Raw genomic sequence first — 22,242 nt, 5'->3', positions numbered from 1 at the left:
GAGACAAAGGCAGCCAGGAGACTTGGATTACTCACTTCTAAGAACAAGGGCTCAGGCTTTGACAAAGCCAAGGGGGCAGGGGTTGATGTTCATCACCCCTTCATTTCTGCAGCCCTGAGTCTCTTCCCAGAAGCCTCCATGTGATCATACCTGTCTTAGGTGATTCCCCCCATGGGAAATCTTACCCGTCATTGGCTAACTGATCAAGCTTAGGAGGTCAGGCACAGAACAGGCAGCGTTCATGCCAGGGAAATAAGTTTTGTCTTCTTAGTGGCTCCTGGTCCAGAGGTCTCTCACTCAGCCTAAGTCACGGGGGGTTACAGTTTCCTGAGACCAGGCAGGGCGGTCCCCAACAACTTTCAATTATTTTTCTAGCATTGGAGCACTGCTACCCTGGAATTATCCTAAGTGGCTATGTGTAGAGTGCCGTGAAACCAGTGTTTGCTAGGTGCCTGTTATGTGCCAGGCACTGCACAGACACTAGTTACACAGACGTGGGCCTCACAAGACACACTGATAATTGTTGACATTCTACTGACCTGAATTTCTTAAGTTGTAACTTACAAGAATAACTTCATAACTTATGTTACAAAGATTGATTTGAACATAGCCAACTTTTTGTTTCTATTATGCATAGCCTTCACCTGGACATAGTTAACTTGCTGCTGAAATCATTGTATTTCAAACTACAAATGAATTGCTTTCCATTTATTTAGCTGTTTTGAACTCTCTGTAGTTGAGTCACTGTGATCAAGAATTGACTGTGAAGTAGTGCTGTGTAACTAGTGATTCTTTCTGTGTTGTTCAGACAGCTGCACAGTTGACCCTTGAACAATGCCAGGGTTAGGGGTGCTGACCCTTGTGCAGTTGAAAATCTGTGTATAACTTTTGACTCCCCCCAAACTTAGCTATTCTTGGTATCCAAGGGGGATTGATTCTAACCCCTGCCCTCCCCATGGATACCAAAATCTGTGGATATAAAATGGCATAAATTGATGCATACAGTTGGCCCTCTGCATCTGTGAACTATTAACCATGGAGGGAAAACAGCATAGGTGTTTATTGAAAAAAAAAATCCACGTATAAGTGGATCCACACAGTTCGAACCCATGTTGTTCAAGGGTCAACTGTACTTGAAAAGTAGTAATTATATGTCAATGTAGTGAATTATATGATGTCATTTCACAATATTTACAATTTCACAGATATGGTAATTTGTACAAAATTATCACTAATCTCTAAATACCACCAGTTGGGTACATTGTTTCTATTTACAAATGAGGAAATGGGTTTAGAGAATGGAAATAATCTGCCCAATTAGCTTGTGAGCCGAAGAGTCAAGACTTAACCCGAGATTTGTCTAACTCCAAAGACTATGTAATGTCTTTTCCATTGACTCTCTAATTTTAATATAATTGTAAAAATGTATTAATATTAATTCAGAAATAAATCCTAAGAATAATTCTAAGAGCTTTGTCTTCCTCAAACTTCTTGACATAAGTAAATGATATTTATGTGGCATTGTTTATTGTCTTGTTTGTGGTTATTTTTTATTTTGTTTTGTTTTTGCTTACCAGAAATTTATGAGATAAAATATTTTAACTGAATACTAATTAAATGGGCTTTATTGTTCTAGAATTCAAGAATAGATATACCATCCTGTTTTGGTCACATTTGGTTTTTATTAACTGTATAGCATCAGTAAAGATGCCAAGTCCGAATTTGACATTTTCAAAGCGCACTTTCAAGCTATGCTTAAGAACAATGTAGCTACTACCTATCACTTTGAGTGCTAACTTTGCCGTAATGAGATAGTATTGCCAAGAAACAATGGGAAATATGCAGAGACAGTTGTTCTTTATGTAGTCTTCTTGCCCTGCCAGGCTCTCGTCTTTTGGCTGACATGATGTATTGATGTCGAAATCTGTGCTATTTGTGAATGTAGCTTTACAGAATGAAATGGAAGAATGTCTTCCTGACCTCTATGTGAAAGACAGCTTTCTAGAGTTTGTTAAAGAATGGAATGTTGCATGAAAATTTGACCCCATTAGTGCTCAAATTGAGTCATTCCAAAAGCAATGCCTAATTTGTCTTAGCTTGCTATATCCCTTTATGTCATTAGAATGTGAGATCATACCTGTATGTACACAGGTATGTTTCCTGTTACAAAGAGTGAAGGAGGTACGAAACTAAGAATGGATGAAGAATAAAGAGAAAATGATATTTTAATTGTGTTTGAAATATGAGCCAGTAGATTTTGAGGATCACCTGAATGCTTTCCCCACAAAATAGTTAAGTCATCTTGACTTTTACTAATATTATCCCAATATACAGGTGAGAAAACCAAAACTTGCAGAGATTAAATGAAATAACTAAGGAAGAGGTGGAGCTGGGAACCTGAATCCTGGTCTTTAGGATGCCAGCTGTGTTCTCTTAAACATTACACTCTCCTGCCTCACAGAGTAATTATCTAATCAAGAGATTAGAGTAGGGAGGTACGTCAGTGTGAGTAGGAATGGGAAGGAGAGGATGGGTGAGAGGAGCTCAGGTGGTAGGATGTCTAGTCGGTAGCTGATTGTGAGGGTCTATAGATTTGGGACTTGTCATTGATTTTAGGTAATCATTGAAATTGCCTATTGTGGATAAGTTTATGCAAGAAGACATATGCTCTGTAGAGAAGAGTGTGAAGGTTAGAGGCCTGGGAATACTTAAAAGGGGGCAAGCAGAGTAAGAAGAGCCAGAGAAAGAATATTCAGGATAAAATGGAAAGTGGTGAATCACAGATGGGAAGGGAGCAGTCTTCCCTGCCTAATTTCCTTCTTTGCTTCCTCTTGCTCTACCCTCTCCTTATTTTCGCCCTTCTCTTCTGTTCCCTTCTCTGCACCCTCCTTTTTCATGGGGCAGCACTGTTCTAGGTACTGGGGAGATGGCAGTCATTAAATCAGATAAAAATCCCTGCCTTTATAAAACTTATTTTCTAGTTGGGGAAGATATAACAATCAGCAAAATTAGTAAGTCAAATATATAATATGGTAGATGGTGGTAAATGCTGTGGAAAGTGCCAGGGTGGGGTGGGGGAGGAGAGTTGGAAATATGGTAGGGAAGTCCTCACAGAGATAGTGACACTTGAGTACAGACCTGAAAGAGGTGAGGGAGTGAGCCATCTTTATGTGGGTGGGAGAGATGATAGGGAGAGTCCCAGCAGAGGGGACAGCAAGAGCAAAAACCCTATGCTGGGCATGCCTGGTTGGTAAGAACCAGCAAGACGACTAGTGTGGCTAGAGCAGAGAGAGTGAGTAAAGGAGAGAGCATAGTAGAAGATTACAGTTGAGGACACGTTCAAGTTACTATGCAGGGCTGTCCAACTTTTTGGTGTCTCTGCACCACAGTGAAAGAAGAAGAGTTGACTTGAACCACACATTAAATATATTGCGACATGTAATCACAAAAAATCTCATAATGTTTAAGTAAATTTATGATTTTGTGTTGGGCCACATTTATAGCTATTCTGAGCTGCGTGCAGCTCAGTGGCTGCAGGTTGGATCCCCACTGTGAGGATAGAGCCTTGAAAGGTAATATGAAATCTTAAATTTTACTGTGTGAGGTAGGAAGCCATTCATGGAATGTCAGCTGTGTCTAGCACTGCAGGAAAGCAAAGCAGGGTGGAGGTGAGTAAAGTGCCCCTGGATTTATGATCTGTTTCACTTGGCAGTTTATTCAGAAGATGCTGTTGTAGGAACTGGGGATACGTGAACAAAAAAATAAAAATCTCTGCCATTTTGATGCTTACTTCCCACTTCAGGAAGGCAACTTGATGCTTTTTCTTTTTGATAGGTAATTATTGGCAAGATGTCAGTGCGTGAGTGTGTAAAAATGATTCTAAGAGTCTCGAATGGGTGCCTGGCTAGAGAATCTTGACAACGCACTTTCTGCTTCAGTAGCCATTGTCATGTAGTTGCCGAGTAAGTACAGCTGTTGTTCACAGCATTTTGAGGAAGGCCATTGGTCCCATATTGTCCCAGAGGCCACTTTTCCCTCTTATGGGTAGACAAGTGTCTGAGTTTTCCAAATGTGATTCTCTGTGTGTGATTTTTTCTGCTTTGTAACCAGCTGAAATCTGAACTTCTTGTGTAGACCATTAGGATACTTTTAGGGCAGGCCCCTATTGGGCAATAATTCAACCAACTGGCCCTTAAAGTAATGTATTGGCATTTCCCATCCTCACCATAATGACCACACCCCCCCCAATTCTTTTCTTCCTGCCCCATTTTCTTCTTGGTTTGGTCTTTTTTTTTTTTCTCCATAACCCTTTCCCCACTCCCCAATTCCTTTTTTGCCTTGGCGATACCTATAATTCAAGGATCCTAACACTGTTTCTGTTGTGCCTCAGTGCTTGTGACCTGGAAAGACGTGTAGATGCTTCCTAAATACCTGACTTAAAAACTTTTCCAAGGAAACAGGAAAATCCATAGTAACATATGTAAGGTATGTTCAGGTTCTTAGTGAAAAAGGGAAATATGAAGCAGCAGTTGGTGTTTAGAAATAGGCTGAGTCTTTAGTTTGAAATTTGTATGCTGATGATTTTAGCAAAAAAAAAAATTTCTTTTTAAAACAATTATCTTAGTATTTGCAGCAAGAAATTGAATAATCACTGTTATTTTCTCAGAAATTCAGTTTAAGTATTAGCTAAATGTTTTGGGATAATTTCAGGTTAATTTTATTATCTGCCACATCCATATAGTAATTGCCATATTGAAGTGGTCATGTAATGGTTTTCTATTATATTTTCTTGATTTGGATATAATTTTGCATTTACCAAGGTAATGAACAGTCCTCAAGTTATGGTCAGGATGAACTTTTTTCTTCAAAAACAAACATTTTAATTTTACATTTAAATTTTCATTGACTTGAACAGGTGCTATTTTAAGTTTAAAAAAACTCTCTGAAATTAAATTTCTTAGCTGGGGGAGCACCAATAGTCTTTTAAATGGTAGTTGTTGATTCTTTTGGAAATTACAATTTCAAAATGGAATTTAATCTTCAATGTTTGTAAGGGGAAAGAAAATACAGGGTGGGGCAAAAGTAGGTTTACAGTAGTGAGTACGTGAAATACAGAGTTCATTCTCTATTGTTAGTTATTAATTATTGTAGTGTTTTCCATATGAACAACTGTAAATCTACTTTTGCCCTGAGCTATATATGTGGGGAGAAAGTATAGAGTAAATGAGATAATGGTTAGCTTTCTGATTTTGAAGACATACAATTTAAAGAACTATCTACAACCTACTGATATAGTTGTGGATTGATATTTTTAACTTGGTAATGGTTATTTTACTCCCCCCCCCATTAGAATAGATAGTAATAAATGCTGGGGTTTTGTTTTTTTTTTTTTTTTTTCAAAACAATAGTCTCCTGCAGATCCCTGGCCAACTTTATCTTCTCTTTTTTATTTTATTTTATTTTATTTTTTCTTTTTCTCCCCTGGCCAACTTTAATCACACTCTTCAGTAGCAGCCTTGCACACACTTGCTTGTGTTTACTGTTAATAAAAATGCACTGTGTACCTCACTGGCTCAGCTACTACGGACGCAGAAGCGGCATATGACCTGACCTGTGCCGAGGAATTCAGAGCCATGAAGAAATGAGAAGCTAAGACATTACTTAATTAATTTCCTGAGAAGGATTCCTGTTAGGGGACAGGACATCAGTGAGCCCTGCAGAATGCTTAGTACTTAGCAAAGCAGAAGAGACCGTTACGTGAAGGGAGAACAGTATGAGTAAGTGCACAGAGCTGGATAAAAGACAGTGTTCTGGGTGGAGTGGTGAGGAGAATAAGTTGGTCTCTGCAGTAATTTAACTGTTTCCTGATTGAATTTTTATGGTAATTTACTTCCATGATTCTACGTGACAACCTTAAATATTTATTATTTGACCTGCCAGCTCTAAGTAAAACATTTTGACTCTTAGATACGAAAAACATTTTTGCTTATTTATACCACACCCCTCCTTCCTGTGCCCCTTAATATGTGTGTTAATACTTATTTCCAGGGTTCTTCTCTCGTTTATATTTGTAACTATAAATAGTACCTATATTGTTTGTGGTTTACATGTTTTCCAGGACATGAGAAATTGAACATTCAACATTTAATAAATTCATGTTTTTGAACAGGAGGAGGAAAAATTTGAAAATGTGCACCTAAATCCTAGGGTAATGGAAAAAGAATTTATACTACTTTTGAAATGACAGGTAACATCTTTTTCCTTTTTAGGTTGAGCAAGTGAAATTACTTGACCGATTCAGTACCAGTAACAAGTCATTAACAGGAACACTGTATCTTACAGCCACACATCTATTATTTATAGACTCTCATCAGAAAGAAACCTGGGTAAGGTGGACCTCTGTTGTACTGTTTACCAGAATTATAATAATGGTCTTAGCCTCTTGTTGTGTTTTATTTTGAATGTGTAAAACATTTTTAATCATTGGTAACGGTGTTGCAACCATTCAAGGCTGGACAGGTCCATGGTATTCATGCAGACAGAATAATATTCACAGAGCCGTTGGGATGTCTGGCATGCCTTTATTAAGGGGTGGGTGAGCCATACATGCAGCAACCTACGAGTCTCCCTGCATGTCACACATCGTGGCTCTTGCTCCCCATCGTGGCACCTGTCCCCTTGCATGTGTCTCTAACTAGTGAGAAGTCCCTACTTGTTTAAGTACTAGAGGGGAACAAAGCTGGAAAACTGCCAGAACATTATGTAACATAATATAATTGTAACATCATTCTGCGCATGTGAGCTTACTTTATGTTACGGGAACTATTTATCGGACCCAGTCTCAAGGCTATGAGAACACTGGTTATCAGGCCCCTCCCAGCCTATGGGAGCACTGCTTCCCTTGGTTACCCAGACACCTGGGTGAGGAAGCCAGACTGCCTCCACCTACCCTACAGTAACCCATCTCAAAAAATTTTCAGTCACCTAAATCACTTTTACCTTCCCTTTTAATAAAACTGATAAAATATGGAACATGGAAATTTTTTTGTAGAATTCCAGGCTCTTTTTACATACATGAATATAAAATGAATTATAAAAGACCTATATGTTCTTTTTACTTTTTAAAAATCAAAACAATGTAAGTACATATTGACAGTTCAAATGTCATATTCCATAATATTTTGCCATTAGGGTGTTTGTTTGTTTGTTTGTTTATTGCTAGTACAAACAGGGAAGTAATGGACATTTTGTATATGTTTTTTCATGTGTACACTGTGCCAGAATTTGTCTGAGATACTTACCTGGGAGTAAAATTACTTAGATAAGTGCATATTCAACCTTACTGAGTATGTTACCTCTCCAAAATGATTGTTTCAACCTATTCTCAGTAGAGTGTGATACATTGTTCACTATTCTCAGCATTATTGATATTGTCAACTTTAAACTTTTTGCCTGTCTGGTAGATGTGTATATGTGATTTAAATTTGCTGATTATAAAGAAGTTACCTTTTTGTTGGTGGTGGAATTAGGCTCTTGCACAGGATCGCGAGGAAAGAATTCCAAGGACCTGTGCATGGTAGATTGTGGTGTTGCAAGTGGAAATAGAAGCTGCCCCCTTGGTTTCCAGTTTCTCATCTCTGTCCATCCTCCCATGGAGAAAGTCCAGCCTTGTCTTCAGCAAGGCAAGAGTAAAAGCCAGTGTCCAGATTTTCTGCTTCACGTCAACGTACAATTTGCTCCAGCATCTGGCTAGCTTAGCGTGCGTTTCCAGCTGCCGTCCATTACTAAGAAGTGGTATTCAGGCTCCTTCCTGGAGCGAGCATATGGAGTTCCCATGGCCATGGGCCGAGTGGTTGCTAAGGCCGCATGGCTGCAGAGAGAGGACACACAAGCGCATGGGGCGAGTGCAGGGCCAGAGAGAGAGAGAACCCACACCATCTTCTGTGGGTTCCAGTAGTTGCTAGACCCACGTGGTTGAATGTCCCTGGGCAAGAGAGCACACAAACAAATGGTGCAAGTATATCACTGGGGGAGTGGTGGGGGGGGGGTGGGGGGAGAGAGAGAGAGAGATAGATATATTGAGATTGATTCTTTGTTCCCCTGGTATTATATTAGCTTGTCCTTAGTATGGACCAGATGCCTTTTCAAAATGACCAACCAGCTTCTGAAATTTTCATGGGCTTTGGATGGGTGCACAGCCCCTAGTTAGACTGACAGGCCTCTGTGGCCCAGAACCTTCCCCCATTGCCCCCCAACAATCTGGAACTGATGTGGGGAAGGGAAGAGTGTTAGTTCCCTTGGTGGAGCACAGTACTATGGTCCTCTGAAGTGTGAGAAGCTGTAGCCACACCAGCCAGGGCTATTGACTACAGCTTTTTAATAAGTCTTGTTATCTCTCTTTTCTTAAACTCTTAATTTCCCCAAGAAGGCCATCCAATTGATAAGTGATTGCATTAAGTTAGGATACCTAACTGAGATGTTGATTTTGGAGAAGTTGTATTCCCCTGGAGGCTCCGGGTCTCTTCCTCATCCAGTGTTTGCCCAGGAGTTTCACCTAGCACAGCCTTCCAAAACCATTAGTCTGTTCTCATCCACCCTGTCTAACCTTCCTTTGCCTGCCCACTTAATATCTTCTGTGTACAGCATCTGTCTCCTAGAGTACAAGTGAAAGTTTCCCATATAGCTGTTCTTTCAGAAGCTGGGAACGTAGTTTTGGGTGCAGCTAAAAGATATCTATGTAGTTCTTTTCTCTCCTATTCTTATCTTTAAAATGCTTTCTTATTGGTATCATCCTGTACATCTTTCCTGAATGAAGTCTGTTTAGTATACTAGATCCATAAGAATGAACATTTAGATCTAGAATGGGCCTTACTTTTTTTTCATTTTATAGATTATTTTTTCAAGATCATATAACTAGTTAGTGACAGAGCCAGGTCCCTTCTTCATTCTCTTCCTGAAAATAATTTTGGGTCTTAATTGGAATCATAATAATGATATAATATTACAGTGGATTATTTTTCCTTATCCTCTACTTAGATGTTACGGTTAGATCTTTTTGAGTAACTTGGCACAGGTCTGCTAATGTAAATGTTAATAGTGCTGAGTATCAGCCAGAAGTATAAGTTACGTATGTGTAGTGTATGTTAATTATCTGAGTTATATATACTTTTAATTGCCGTAGGACTTCTCATCAGTCTTCTTTTTCAAGCTTTCCTTGATTATGCATTTAATCTTCCATGTGAGCTTTAGAATTAATGCTTAATTTTGGAAGTTAATATTTGCATATAAAATTATAATTATATAATATATGTATAATATAAGTAATCATCCATTTCTTACCTTGCCACTGACACACACACACACACACACACAAACCCCAAAAGCAGGTTAAATTTTTTTACTGGAATTTATGTTAAAATTTTAGATTAATTTGAGATCATTCAATTTCTCGTCATGTTTGAGTTTTATCAGACTTGATAAAACATGATTTTAAGATCTTTATTTTTCAGATAAGTTTTCTATAAATATTTTTAAAAAGTAGGAATGCTATTGAGAAAAAAAGAACTTTTTTAGTAGCAAACAGAATATAATAGGTAACAGGTTAAGAATGATAATTATGTTTCAGATGTTATCAAGTACTGAGTTTATAGTAGGACATTCTGTTCATTCATTCAGCAAGCATTTGTGATGGAGAAGGTATCAACTATGACATCTATATTTCTGGCTTGGTCAAAGTTAAGTTTGAATGTGTAATATATATCATTTGAATTTTTTTGTCTTTTTAATTTGAAGAGGATCATTACAATGTTCCAAGTAATGTGTTAGGTGCTGGGGATATAGCATTTATCTTAGCTATAGTTTTGCTTCTTACGAAGTTCCTAAAATCTGGCTAGAGAAACAGACCTTTACTACACAACAAATTACACGTGTACTAAGTGCTATGAAAGGAAAAATGTGTGTTGATATTTGATAAGAAAATGGAGGAGGCCTAACTTACTTGGGAAGGCCCATGGGGATTGTCAGGCTATACATAGTTCTCAGTGATGAGTTTAAAGCAAAGGTCAGAAATAATACTGGGAGTTCCTAGGTGAAGAGGTAGAGTTACAATATCCCAGTTAGTAGGAGCGACTCAGACTGTGTATAAAGGAGCATGGCTCATTTGAGGAGCCAAAAGACTATTGTCACTAGAACTTAAGTGTTGTTGGGGGAGGGACTTGAAATGAGGCTAGAGAAGTGGGAAAGTCGGGTCCTCGTCCCCTGAATGCTTCTGCTCTCATCTGATCTCAGAAGCTAAGCAGAGTCAGGCCTGGTTAGTACTTGAATAGGAGAATTGGCAAATAATGACTAGATTGCTTTGCCTTTTTTTTTTTCAGATTGGGTTTTCAATGATTACTTGTCTGCCTTGCAGGAAACGGATTGGGGGATATCAAGAGTAGTTTTGTAGAGAGCCTTTAGAAGGATAGTTACAATACTTCAAGTGAGAAACATTGGGAACGTCTCAGCTAGGGCAGTGACAGTGGAGACGGAGAGAAGTAGACAGATTACAGAGATATTTAGAGGATATAATTCTTGGGATTTGATAATGTGTGACCTTGAGTGATCAGGGCACATTTCTGGCTCAGGCGTTGCCATGTACAATTTTTAAGTTTGAGTCTGTAGTGTATAACATTTGAGACTTTATTTGAAGAGGATATTTCTAATATTTATGAACTGTGGAACAGAATGAAATAGTGCTTTTTATAATGATGATCAAATGTTTTTTCTTGGTGTAGATATTGCACCACCATATTGCCTCCGTGGAGAAACTGGCTTTGACAACTTCTGGATGCCCACTTGTGATTCAGTGCAAGAACTTCAGGATTGTGCATTTCATTGTTCCCAAAGAAAGAGATTGCCATGATATTTACAACTCTTTGCTACAACTGTCAAAACAAGGTACTGTTACTAGAGACCACTGCTCAATTTGGAGGAGAACTAGCTGAGATACTTTATTTAGTATCTCTTTATTGTTATTTTATACTTTGTTATTCTTGAGTATTTGTGTACTCTAGTCTAAAAAATTTGAGCTAGAAGTAGTTACAAACTTCTGATCTGAGTTGTAATTATGGTTTCCAAAGAAGGGGTAATCATAAGGACAAAATGAGGCATTTGTAGTACAGACTTAAGAAACTGTAGATTATATTAATGTTTTAGCAGTTTATTGATAGCCAGTAACATAGACTTTTTTTTTTTTTTTTTAAGAACCCCACAGCTAAGGGATGTGACTTGGAAATTGATTCATTAAATGAGAAGTTAAGGAAGGTCAGGCTTCTCTGATAGCAGTAGGACTAATACATCTAATTGACTAGAGCAGAACATAAGGGAGATGAGCAGAGGGAAAAAGAGGGTGAATCCTACTTTAGTAGAGATAGGAATGAAAGCGATATAGGCCCTAAAGAAGAATCTTATCACTACTATGTCTTAGGAATCTGGAGGCCTCCTTCCCCAATATAACTTGAATTACATAGTTCTCTCCAGGGAGACAAAGCACATTAGTTACTGGGTGCTACTTTTTTTATTGGACATCCAGTATGCAGTGGTCTAGTAGCAGATTTTTTTTACTCTTGTCTCCTAACACATAAGGCCAGTAACATTTATCTCATTGTCCCAAGTTAAGTCAAATCTTATGGTATGGATGGTTCTGTGACTTCAGGGGCTTGTCATTGTTCAGAAGTAAGTGCTCTTTGGACCTCTGTGCAACCATTGCCATTTTGGGTCCAAATCGTACTATAGGAACATATAGGCAATATCATGTTCTATGTTATACCTCTAATTTTTCATTATAGCATTAGTCTTTATTTTATATCTCATTTGGGAAAAGTGGTGGGTAGGAAGTGTCTGTCTTTAAAATTTTACTTTTAAAAGGAAATATTACAGTAGAGTACTATATAAATTGAACTGCATTAGTCACTAGCTTTTACTGATGATGCAAATTGAATCTCAGATCGATATATTATGCCTTTAGGTCATTTGCATCAAAGACCTAGGCCATTTTAGTCATTTGCATCAAAGAACTGAGAAAATTGTAACTTTAAATATGTTCACATACTAGCTCTCTCTTTGTAGGGTTTAAAGAAAAAATTGAAGGGTAGAACTGAAAATACTTTTATTTATCATATAGTGAGTCTTATAAATTGCATTTTAACATTTATGCATTTTTGTATACTACAGCAAAATATGAGGATCTCTATGCATTCTCTTATAATCCCAAACAAAATGACTCAGAACGACTGCGAGGTTGGCAGCTTATTGACCTTGCTGAGGAATATAAGAGGATGGGTGTGCCAAATTCTAACTGGCAATTGTCTGATGCCAACCGAGAATACAAGGTAACTTAGCAACCTTCTGGGGAGATTCAGAAAATGTTAGTACCGGAGAGTCAGGAAGTGTCATGGTAGCAATTTGTCTCTGTATTGCTATGTATTGTTCTTACATTAGTAAGTTTTAAAGTTTTATCAAGGTGTTTCAACCTCTTGGGTTGTTTTTTCTTCAATTTCATGGTTTTTAACTGGATGAAACAGTTATGTTTTATTTGATTTTTACAGATTTGTGAAACTTATCCAAGAGAACTTTATGTTCCCCGAATAGCAAGCAAACCAATAATTGTTGGTAGTTCTAAGTTCCGGAGCAAGGGAAGATTTCCAGTTCTTTCCTACTATCATCAAAATAAGGAGGTAGGAGCTTTCCTTTGACTTTACCAAAGTAGTATCACCCGTCTTCAAGCTTAAATATCCAAAAGAATGCTCATTTTTGTATTAAGATGTCATTGTCATAAAACTGCTGATAGAGAAGTATTGGCTTTTCACTTAATGACCTTTTCGCTATTTTAAAACAAAACTGCCCCTGAAATACAGAAGCTTTTGTACTTGTCATCTTTCTTTTCCCTTCACTTTTCCCTCCTTCCTTCCTTCCCTCCCGCCCTCCTTCTCTCCCTCCCTCCCTTCCCTCTTTCCTTCCTTCTTTCCTTCTTCCCACTTCTCACCCTTCCTTCCCTTCCTTCCAGTTTTCAAGTGGCGACTTGAAAATAATGGGATTAGATAGGTTCTCTTCCTTGCCTGTGGTTATCTTGATTCTGCTTGCATTGGGGGAAAATAGATAGTTTTGACAAGCCAACTATTGAGAAAAGAGAGAGAACCAAGGATATTTCAGGTTCCCATTTTATTTTATTTTTTAAATTGTTTACCTTTTTAAAATTTTTATTTATTTTTAGAGAGACAGGAGGGGAAAAGATAAGGAGATAAACATTAATGTTGTGGTTGTCTCTTCTGCACTCCTGCACTGGGGACTTAGTCCCCAGCCCAGGCTTATGCCCTGATTGGGAATCGGACCAGCGATCCTTGGGTTCCCAGCTCTGCACTCAGTCCACTGTCAGGCTCCCATTTTATTTTATTTTTAAATATATTTTATTGATTATGCTATTACAGTTGTCCTGTTTTTTTCCTCCCCTTTATTTGCCTCTGCCCTGCAGCACCCTTCCCACCAGTATTCCCTGCCACTTAGTTCATGTCCATGGATCGTACGTGTAAGTTCTTTGGCTGCTCCATTTCTCATACTATTCTTAACCTCCCCCTGTCTATTTTGTACCTACCATTTATGCTTTTTATTCCCTGTACCTTTTCTCCCATTTTCCCCTCTTCTTCCTGCTGATAACCCTCCATGTGATCTCCATTTCTGTGATTCTATCCCTGTTCTAGTTGTTTCCTTTGTTTTTGTTTTTAGTTTCAGTTGTTGATAGTTGTGAGTTTGTTGTCACTTTATTGTTCATATTTTTGATCATCTTCTTTTTCTTAGATAAGTCCCTTGAACATTTCATATAATAAGGGCTGGGTGATGATGAACTTCTTTAACTTGACCTTATCTGGGAAGCACTTTATCTGCCCTTCCATTCTAAATGATAGTTTTGCTGGATAGAGTAATCTTCAATGTAGGTCCTTGCCTTTCATGACTTTGAATGCTTCTTTTCAGCCCCTTCATGCCTGCAAGGTTTCTTTTGAAAATCAGCTGACAGTCTTATGTCCTACTCCTTTGTAAGTAACTGTCTCCTTTTCTCTTGCTGCTTTTAAGATTCTCTCGTTATCTCTAATCTTGGGTAATGTAATTATGATATGCCTTGGTGTGTGGTTCCTTGGGTCCAACTTCTTTGGGACTCTCTAAGGTTCCTGGACTTGCATGTTTATTTCCTTTGCCGGACTGGGAAAGTTCTCCTTCATTATTAGTTCAGACAAGTTTTCAATATCTTGGTCTTCCTCTTCTTCTAGTACTCCTATGATTCTGATATTGGAATGTTTAAGTTGTCCTGGAGGTTCCCAAGCTTATCCTCATTTTTTCCGAATTCTTGTTTCTTCAGTCTGTTCTGGTTGAATGTTTCTTTCTTCCTTCTGGTCCACATGGTTGATTTAAGTCCCAGTTTCCTTCCCATCACTGTTGTTTCCCTGTACATTTTCCTTTATTTCACTTTTCATAGCCTTCACTCTTTCTCTGTTGTGACCATACTCAACCATTTCTGTGAGCATCCTGATCAGCAGAGTTTTGAACTCTGCATCTGATAGGTCGTCTATCTCTTCCTCACTTAGTTGTATTTTTTCTGGAGCTCTGATCTGTTTTTTCATTCGGGCCATATTTTTTTGTCTTAGCTTACCTGTTACATAGTAAGGGATGGAGCCTTAGGTATTTCTTAGGGCGGAGCAACCCATGTACTGTGTTGTCCTGCTGTTTGTGGGGGAGGGGTCTGAGAGGGAACAGTGCTGCTTGCTCAGCTCTCTGCCAGCTTTCAGTGAGTTTCTTTGCTACTTACAAACAAATTGGGCCCTTCTTGTGTTGATTCCTGGTGGGGTGGGTTTGTGTACATTCTAGAGCCTTGTGGGTCTCTCCAACAAATTCTCCCATGAGGCTGGGAGTTTCTCCCACTGCAGCCCCCCCAGATTTTTACAGCCAGAATTTTTGAGACTTTATTTCCTCATGCTGAACCCCTGGGTTGCACAGTCTGTCTCATTTCCCGGTTGTTCCTCTTGGTTTATCCACACACAAATGTGGGACCACCTGGTCTGCCAGCTGTCACCTTACCTGGTCCGCTGTCACTGCCTTGTCCACCCCAGTCTTCCAGCTGCAGCCTTGCATGAGTCCTCTCTTCCCCAGATGCCCATCTCTGCCCCTCCTACTGGTCTGGATGAGTGTTCCTTCTTTAACTCCTTGGCTGTCGGACTTCTATACAGTTCAATTTTCTGTCAGTCAGGTTGTTTTTTGTTTTTAAATTTGTTGTTGTCCTTCTTTTGGTTGTGTGAGGAGGCAAAGTGTATCTGCCTATGCCTCCATCTTGGCTGGACATCTCTCAGGTTCCCATTTTAATAGTCAGCTCTTCAGAGTGGAAAGATTTTGCAATATGAAGAGGTGAAGGAGGCATCTTTATACTGAGATGCTGTAACAGGGATTACACATTACTGTGAAGTTACCTTTGTAGGCTGTAACAGGCCAGGAGGCACTATATGTTAAAAGCTTTATATATGTGAAATCCTTACAGTAATTTTATAAGGTGGGCTCTGCTAATTACCTATCACTTTCAAATGGGGGAACTGTGGTACAGAGAGGGCAAATCACTTTTTCTGTATCACAGCAGCTGGTATGTTGAGAATTTGGATGTCATTTCTGACTCCAAGGTTTTTGTGACCTGATTTTTCTTCTCTGGAAGCTTTTAGACTCTTTTTCCGAGTGTTCTGGAACTTCACAGGTATGTGCCTTCATGTGTTGTTTTAAATTCTATCTGGAAACTCAGGTCTCACTTGTGGGAAATTGCTTCTCTACCTCTTTGATAACTTCCACTTTTTCATTATTTTTTTTTTGGTACTTTTGTATGTATTACTAGACAAGTGGGCTTTCTAGTATAAACCTCCATTTTTCTTAATTCTCTCTTTGATTTTCCATCTCCTGTACTTGATCATTTCTGTAAGTCTCATTGTAAGGTTTGGGGTAGGGGTCATTTCCTGAGCTTCACCTCCAACCATCTCTTAGATCCTTTTTGCTATAGTGTTTTAAAAATTCAAGAATTATTTCCTGTTTTCTGAAATTTTTAAACAGTTTTCTATTCTTAGATGTGATGACTTAGTTCTCTGAAGATGTTAGGGATTTTAAACAAGAATTCTTGTGCTCCCCACATTAGTTATCATTTCACTCAGTTTCTTTCTTTACATTAATTTTGTTTTTTATTTTTCATGTCTTTCAAATAGTTGATTTTTGCCCAGCCTCTCATATTTAAGAGTAAGGTACTACAAAGCTGTGTAGAAGTTTGTATGCATGAGTGATTACTATCTTTGGATTCTTCTTTCTCTTGTAACCTTTGTCCCAACGTGTGTGTGGTAAGTCTAGCCAGGGTCCAGATGTGGGAAGAGAGAGATAGGAAGACCTCACATTTTGTTATGTAGGCTTTACTTAATCCTCCTGTTTTTTTGAGGGGGAGGGTGTGCAACCACAGCTGGGCCTGTTGCCCAGAGTCTTCAGGTTAACCCTTTTCGTAGAATAAACTTTTTCTTCAGGGTAAGGGAAGATCTGGGATTGTTAACTAGTCCTTATTAGTCATTCAGCCAATTTGATTGTTTTTAATCATACTCCCACTCAGGCTTTCAGAGGTACCAAATCCTGAGCCTGTCTGGGATTTTGTTCCTTAAAATACCTGCTTCTTATTGACTAATAATGATTTGGCAGCCCTCTTTGCTCTGGTAAATTGGTTATTACATGTTAGTCTGATTTAATTTTTTCAAATTTTATTGGCATCTTTACTCTATTTTTCCCTCCTTTCCCTTTCTCTTTGACCTTTTGGTTTTTATATAGTAAATTTCTTTATTAGAACTTCAAGTTGGGGTTTAGAAGGGAGCCAGAGATACTAAGTAAAACTTTAAACAAAAGTTTCTAATCTAATTTTTGTAGCAAACTCATAGGGAGTTATGACTGATTATGGCCTTTGTTTGACACACCCATGTTTGTATATGTTTTTAATTGGAAATCTGGGCTAAAAGTAGATATTCCATGCCTTAGTGAACAAATCAGGAAGTAGGTCTAAAAAAATGTAATAAGGCAGCCCTCATTTTCTTTTATTAAATTTTTATGAGTGTTTTTATATGAGTAAATTTAAAATAGGTGAACGTCTGAATTTATGTATACTTTGTTTTTTTTAAATGATACTGTAGTTGAAATGCTTGGGTAGGTTTAAGTTGGGTTTGGTATCATGAGATTGGATAAAAAGTTTTTAAAACTTTTTTAAAACTAATTTTTTAAAACTTTTTTAAACTAAACTTTTTTAAAACTAAATTTTTTTAAACTTTTTTAAAGGTTTTTTTTTTTTTTAAGATTTTATTTATTTAGTTTTAGAGAGATGGGAAGGCAGGGAGAAAGAGAGAGAGAGACATCAACTAGTTCCCTCTCTCATGCCCCCAACTGGGGACTGGCCTGCAACGCAGGCACATGCCGTGAATGGGAATCGGACCAGTGACCTTTTGGTTTGTAGGCCGGTGTTCAATCTACTGAGTCATACCAGCTAGGGCTTTTTTAAAAACTTGAAACAGTGACTATCTAATCTGACATTCACTACTTCTTATAGATATTGTTGCCTTTTTGGATTGACTATATTTTAACCCAAATTTGGATTGAAGCTCATTTTTTTCATTTTATGTCTCAATTTTTATACAAAGATTGCTGATTTCTAAGTAGAGGTCTGTTTGGAAAGCAAAAGTTTAAATGTTGGTTGCTATTTTAAAAAAATCTTTTTCTGCATTTACTGACTGATCTCTTACTTGAACTTCAGTTGAAATTATCTTGTAATCTAGGGCACAGAAAGTATCTTAGTAGGTTATGTGATAGAAAATTAACCAGATGTGACTCCTAAGGACCTAAGACATTTTTTTTATCCAACTAGGTAAGGAGGCATTTAAGTTTCTTGGAAGAGAATATTGGGAAGACTTAATTAATATCAAGATATGAGAGTAGTATTTTAATTCAAATAGGATTTCAAAGTTACTGTCTTCTAATTGTCCCGCCAACTTTTAAACAGATAGCACATTTGATTTTAACATTTTTTTTCTTTTAAGCACTGTAAAACACGTTTCATACCTCTTTGGATAATCTGTTTTCTGTCTTTTTAAAATTAGGCTGCCATTTGTCGATGTAGTCAGCCACTGTCAGGATTCAGTGCCAGGTGCCTGGAGGATGAACATTTGCTTCAAGCCATTAGTAAAGCCAATCCAGCCAATCGCTATATGTATGTCGTGGATACCAGGCCCAAAGTATGTGCTTTGAATACACTACAGTCTGTTAGTTTAATTATCTTTGTTATGTTAAAAGAGTTGATTAATTTGTCCACATTTAACATACTGAATTCTAGTTTTAAATTAACCAAGGCTAATGATACTAAGGAGATTAGTCTTTTAAAGGATACCAACTTAGAAATTCAATTCCCCAGTAACACAGATAGCAATTTCCTATGTTTTCTGAGTTTTACTGGGAACTATTAATGATGTATACAAGTAAGTATTGTTATTGTGAAGAAATACTAAATAATGTGTGTATTGTGAAAAATTGAAAATTGAATTAGAATTTTCAGTTGGCAAAACACTGTTAAAATAATGGACCTTAATTTGAAATATTCAAGAAAATAAGGAAAATACATAGTGAGTTAACTTAGGAAATAGGGACCTAGAGAATTATAAATAGTGAAGGGGAAGTAGTTGTTCTGTTATGTATCCATTATGTAAGGTAAAATTTTGTGTAAGTTAAATCATTGGGACAAATGTCACAGTACATTTTTTTTTAAGCCTCACCTGAGCACATGCTTATTGATTTTAGAGATGGGGGAAGGGAGGGGAGAGAGACGGGTAGAGAAACATCAATGTAAGAGAGAAACATCGATCAGTTGCCTCTTGTAGGCGCCCCAACCAGGGGCCAAACGTGCGACCCAGGTATGAGCCCTAACTGAGAATTGAACCTGTGACCTTTAGGTTTATGGGATGATGCTCCAACCAATTGAGCCACACCACCTAGTGCTCCATTTTTCTTTTTATAAGCATAGTTAAACAACCATTTCATATACAATCCTGAAACTAAAGTAATTTAAATCCACAATGGTAGTAGCTAACATTACTTTTAATTTTTATTATAGCATCGAGTGCAGAGCTGGTGGGCTGCACAAAAGGACATTGGCAGAATTATAGTGAGGATTTCTTCAAAAATCTGGAATGATGAGAAAATAAGAGAAAGCGATGAAAAAGAGCGAGTGAGCCTTATAGACCACAATTATAGGCAGCTTTGTTGAAAAGAATGGTTGCTGTTTAGAAGTAATTCTCATCATTATGCAGTGTTACAAAAGATAATGGGGAAAACATGATATGATTAATTTGAGTAAATTAAGGAGTATTACAAATTAGAAACTGATAATTTGGTAATCTTTTGTTAAAAAGGAAAGACTTTCTTAGAAGACAAAAAGTGTTGATTTGTAAGAAAAAATGTGCTTCTTTGTGTAATTTGGATGGCTTAATTGGTTAGAACTATTTTTAGGTGATAATAGATATAAAAAGATTGTAACAAGACTTTCTAAATATAACGTCTGAGGGTGATTTATTTCTCAGGACCTAATGCATCGTATTTGTATAATTGACTTCTACAGAGAAAATGTATCTGTATTTGATTGTTTTGTTTTACTAGTTAAACTCAAGTAGTAATAATGTAGAAACACTTTAAATATCTAACTGTTGACCTCAGTAATCATAAGTGCTGAATAACCAGTGAGTTTGTAAATACAATTTAACTGTACTTGTGACCAACATGGGCTCCAGTACACTGAATGAAAAGCTACTATTTTTTCCTGAAATTTAGGTCCATGAGAATATTTAGTAAACTGTGATAATGTGCTATATGAAATCCTAGCCTGAAAGAACTAGACATGGCAAACCCTAAGTGAACGTCTAATAGCATTTGATCTAAAAGCTGAAGGTTATGGGTTACAGGCAGTCTTTTCTCTGATTTAGAGGCCAGTTTATCTGTGGCACAGTTCTTGAAGCTCTATCAAGTTATGCCATATTATATGCTGTGTGGGCCTCCAGCAATCTCTAATATGGAGGAACTCAAATACTCTGACCTATGTAATTACCCAGCTCTGCTAATCTCTGAATCATTTAAGATTTAGCTAGGAGATCTTTCTGGTTTTAGATTTTGAAATATTACAAACATAAGGAAAACTAGCTAAAAACCTAAGTGAGTTAGTTTCATGAATTATTTGTGGGGAACTTCTGGTCTGACCTTTCCATTATGTAGCAATCATACTGTCTCTTTATAGTACCCGTCTTTGCTATTATTAATCTGAGACTTTTACTTGCTAAAAAATGTTAGCGTATTCAGTTGTGGTGAGCTCCTTTAAACTGTCTGCTAGCTTAAATTATTGTGTTTTCATTATATTTTGGTAAGTAACAAGATAAAAGCAATTGTCTCTGAATTTATAAATTTTAAATTTTTAGCTGAATGCAATGGCCAACAGAGCAGCTGGAAAAGGTTATGAAAATGAAGACAATTATTCTAATATTAGATTTCAGTTTGTTGGAATTGAAAATATTCATGTCATGAGGTCAAGCCTTCAGAAGTTACTGGAAGGTATGATTATTGCTTACCCTTTAGTCAGCTTTGCTCCATAGAAATATAATGCTAGTCAAACAAAATATGAAATTATGAATTTGAAATTTTCTAGTAGTTACATTTTAAAAAGTAAAAAGAAACAGTTGAAATTAATTTAAATAAAATATTTAACCTAATAAAAACACTATGTTAAACATGTAATGTAATCAGTATTAAAAATTTGTAATGATACATTTTACTTTTTTGCCTTTAAGTCTTAGAAATTCTATATGTACAATACATCTCAGTTGGGACTACTTATATTTCAGGTGTTCATTTTCGATATTTGGGTAATAGCTATTATATTAGTATAATTCAAATGGTTTTATAAAAAATTGCTATTGTTAGATATTCTTGATTAGTCAGTATAGTTAAGATTAATTTATAATACCGTTTCATTTAAATAGTAAGATATCTTTCTAGTCATGGCATAGAGCTTTAAAAATTAAAATATCAGAGTGTTCTTAATTAAACACTGAGGTGCAAATATTTTTTCAAACCAGATAGGAGCATTTTTTTTTTAAGCACAAGGAATGACAGCAAAATATAACAAAAAATTTATCATTGAGCTTCTGGTAGCATCTTTTCATTTATAATAAGTTTTGCCTATTTATTTTGTCCTCTTCTTCCCAATTCACTCACCTATAGCAATATGTTGAATAGGAAAAGTGAAGATTTTAGCCCATTTTAATTGAAATGTTTTCCCCCTTCTTTTAGTTAATGGCACCAAAGCGCTTTCTGTCAATGATTTCTACTCTGGTTTAGAAAGCTCAGGATGGCTTCGCCATATCAAAGCTGTCATGGATGCTGCAATCTTCTTAGCCAAAGTAACTCTTCATTGCTTATATTTGGTTTTCGGGTTTATAATGGTTGGGAAGGAATGGATTTATTATGTTGAGTGCTGGTATGTTTTCCAGTCAGATAATTTTTTAAAAGATTTTATTTATTTATTTTTAGAGAGAGGGGAGGGAGGAAAAGAAACATCAGTATGTGGTTGCCTCTCACACGCCCCCTACTGGGGACTTGGCCTGCAACCCAGGCATGTGCCCTGACTGGGAATTGAACCCTTTGGTTCTCAGGCCAGCACTCAGTCCACTGAGTCACGCCAGCCAGGGCCCAGTCAGATAATTTTTATTATGTTTTACCTCTTTAATGAGGTTCTCTTAATTTTATCATGTAGCACTTAAAAATTTTTTCAGGTACTTTGAAATACAATTTTTGTTTTTGTTCGTTTGATTTGTGTTTTGTCTTCTTTTTTTTTGGAAATTATGTTGTGGCAGCATTATCATTACAGTCCTAGCTCTTCTTTATAATGCAGTACTTAATTGGTTTTTGAGTAAGTAGAACTTATCGAGTCACTTAAAATGTATTCTGTTAGAATCTAAGTATGTGATCTTTCTTTTCAGGCAATAATGGTTGAAAATGCAAGTGTGTTGGTACATTGTTCTGATGGCTGGGATAGGACTTCCCAGGTTTGTTCCCTTGGCTCTCTTTTATTGGATTCCTACTACAGGACAGTCAAAGGATTCATGGTAAGGAGTTATTTGGCTAAAACAG

General features: G+C 37.1%; 1 protein-coding gene across 1 annotated transcript in view; it reads left to right on the top strand.

Annotated features, from left to right (window-relative positions):
• The window catches only part of MTMR6 (myotubularin related protein 6), a 38,666-nt gene that overhangs the window by 3,960 nt on the left and 12,464 nt on the right, over positions 1–22,242 (top strand). Inside the window, exons 2-9 of the mRNA XM_045844838.1 lie at positions 6,270–6,386; positions 10,773–10,935; positions 12,211–12,368; positions 12,585–12,713; positions 18,174–18,308; positions 20,532–20,664; positions 21,403–21,512; positions 22,092–22,217. Of these exons, the coding sequence (XP_045700794.1) occupies positions 6,270–6,386; positions 10,773–10,935; positions 12,211–12,368; positions 12,585–12,713; positions 18,174–18,308; positions 20,532–20,664; positions 21,403–21,512; positions 22,092–22,217 (1,071 nt within the window). The remainder of the gene's footprint in view (positions 1–6,269; positions 6,387–10,772; positions 10,936–12,210; positions 12,369–12,584; positions 12,714–18,173; positions 18,309–20,531; positions 20,665–21,402; positions 21,513–22,091; positions 22,218–22,242) is intronic.

The sequence above is a fragment of the Phyllostomus hastatus genome, unplaced genomic scaffold (assembly GCF_019186645.2).
Source record: "Phyllostomus hastatus isolate PE091 unplaced genomic scaffold, TTU_PhHast_1.1 phas_contig_41, whole genome shotgun sequence".
Lineage (NCBI taxonomy): Eukaryota > Metazoa > Chordata > Mammalia > Chiroptera > Phyllostomidae > Phyllostomus > Phyllostomus hastatus.
Note: the sequence above shows the minus strand (reverse complement) of the source record. Positions and strands in the feature narration are given on the sequence as shown.